The sequence below is a fragment of the Microtus pennsylvanicus genome, chromosome 1 (assembly GCF_037038515.1).
Source record: "Microtus pennsylvanicus isolate mMicPen1 chromosome 1, mMicPen1.hap1, whole genome shotgun sequence".
Classification (NCBI taxonomy): Eukaryota; Metazoa; Chordata; class Mammalia; order Rodentia; family Cricetidae; genus Microtus; species Microtus pennsylvanicus.
In genome coordinates, this window is record NC_134579.1 from 52,391,023 (window position 1) to 52,393,348 (window position 2,326).

The following is a 2,326-nucleotide window of genomic DNA, read 5'->3' on the forward strand; positions in this document are numbered from 1 at the left end:
CTGTAGCAAATGGGCAGGACATGGTATTTGTCTTCTTTCAAGAAAATGTAAAATGAAATGCTGAACTGCATTTAGCCTTTCCTCTCATATCTAACTGACAAATAGAGATGAAACTGAAGTAGAAAGAACACAATCCCATTGTAATTAATATTTTCCTTGCAATAACTTGCCCTTTCATTTCTATAACAATTTTATAAGTGTGTATATGTGCCCCTGAGTTTATGTGTGTAATGTGTATAATGTATGTATGTATACATGCAGATGCTCACAGAGGCCAGAAGTAGGCATCAGATCTCTTGGAACTGGAGTTACAAGTGGTTGTGGGCAGCCTGCCATGTGTGTTGGGAACCAATCCCAGGTCCTCTGTAAGAAAAGCAAGTGTTTTTCATGTCTGAGCCATCTCTCCAGCTCCAATATAGTCTTAGCTTTCATGGTTTTGACAATGGGTTTATTTTTTCTTAAGTTTAAATTTTGTCTTATGTCACACATTTTATGAGCCAAAGCCACTGATACTGACGTCTTACACATTTTCTCCGACCCTTCCACTGTTGCTTCTAAGTATTTATGAAAGCAGACACAAGATGAGTCCTCGGGAAGTGCTCTGGAGAGGACAAGAACATTGGCGGGAAGTGGATTGCAATAGGCCAATGAGCTGAAGGAATTTAACGGCGGTTGTGCAGGAACTTTGTGATAATGCGCACACACACAGCCAGCAAGCTGGCCTCCACAGACAGCACAAACGCACACGACCATTGCAAGCAAATGGGCTACATTTATTTTGCACCAAGCCAAGCAGAAAACAACTCTAAAGACGAGTTATTTCCTGTTTCGAGGAACCAAAAAGGCAGTAAATATAGTTGAAGAGAGAGAGACAGATTGTGGCCAAGTTCTCAATGGCTCCAGTGAAGGCACAGTCTCTCCGGGATATGATTTGTGGTTCCTCAGGAAGGATGGTTGGCCTAGACAGAAGCCACTGCACGAATTCCTCTAACTTGGTGGCACTGAGGAAAAACCTCCATTTTCCTCCATGAACAAAAGTGAGCTTGATCCATGTACTGAAGTCAGGGTAAATATAAATATTTGGCCTTACCTTTTTACAACTCACGGCTGCAGTTTGGAGGCTGTTATTTTTCTTCGGAGTTTCAATTTGAGGAGACATTGTTTTTTCCCTAATCTGGCTGGTGGGCTCTGGATAACTGGACACCCTCCCTGATTCTGCAGAAGAGATTTCGATGTCTAGGTCCTTTGAGGTTTCTGGTTGTAGGAGCTTATGGAACAGCTGCACAATTTCTTTACCCTTTTGTCCCTCAAGAACCTCTAGGCAGCGGATGCTGGAGTAAGAATTCTGGCTTTCCAGCTCCATCACCTTCTTCTTTAGAGAGTCGATGTCTTCTCTCATGGAGACGATGTCTTTGGTGGCTGCGATTTGTCTGTCTTCACTGATGCTTATTCTGGTTTCTAGGGCTTCCATCTGCTTCTGATAATGGTCAATCTTTTCCTGGATACTTGATATTGCACTGACAATGTCGGTCATTTGACTGAGGAGTTCCATTTGTCCTTTTTTAATGTCTTGGAGCATTGCTGTTAGATTCATTTCTTCATTCAAACCGAGAGCATCTTGGTCACAGTCATAAGGAGCTGTTGTTGGGAGGCTGGTTGAGTGCTGGCTCTTACATTTCTGGTAAGCACTTTTAAGAGAGCGCCTAATCTTACGGAGACTGTGAGTCCACACACGTCCAGCAGCAGCTTCTACTCTTTGGGTGTGAAGTCGGTACATATTTTTTTCACTGAGATACAAGACACAAAGCGATGGGAAGCATGGCAGGAATCAAAAGAAGAAATGATTTTGCTTTTTTGCTGTGGGATGGCCTTTTTCTTCCTATTTGTCGGCGATCTTTCCTGGTCACATCATTGAATAGCCATGGAGAACAGCAAAGGCAGCAACAGGCAGGGTTGGGTGGGCTGCCTCTTCCAAGGCAGCCTAACTGAACTAACAGTCCATGACATGTGAGCCTTCCTGTGGCCCTCATCTGATGCTGATGTCACAATGGCTGCTGGCCTAGAACACAGACATGTGCAGCACAGCGGGTGTCCACATTTTTGTCACAGGATGGGTATCTTTCACTTGTAAAAATGATAGAGGACTACAGAGGTTTTGTTTATGTGAGTTACACTTATTTGTAGTTCATATTATAGATCAACAAAGGAAGTCTTAAGATCTTTCTTAGTTTAAATAAAAAACTCATTACATGTGACATAAATTACATATATTTTATGGAAAATACTTTTTTTTTCTTTTTAAGACAGGGTTTCACCTGTCCCAATC

The 2,326-nt window shown here is 42.3% G+C and overlaps 1 protein-coding gene across 1 annotated transcript; it reads right to left on the bottom strand.

Moving 5' to 3' along the window:
• Window positions 1–805: 805 nt before the first annotated feature.
• On the bottom strand, window positions 806–1,777 carry Ccdc54 (coiled-coil domain containing 54). Its single transcript, XM_075955240.1, has one exon. The coding sequence runs from the start codon at window positions 1,775–1,777 to the stop codon at window positions 806–808; it is 972 nt and encodes a 323-aa protein (XP_075811355.1).
• Between the last annotated feature and the right edge of the window lie 549 nt (window positions 1,778–2,326).

Excerpts from the sequence above, each read along its gene's own strand:
- Ccdc54 (XM_075955240.1), bottom strand. The coding sequence starts at position 1,777 with ATGTACCGACTTCACACCCAAAGAGTAGAAGCTGCTGCTGGACGTGTG.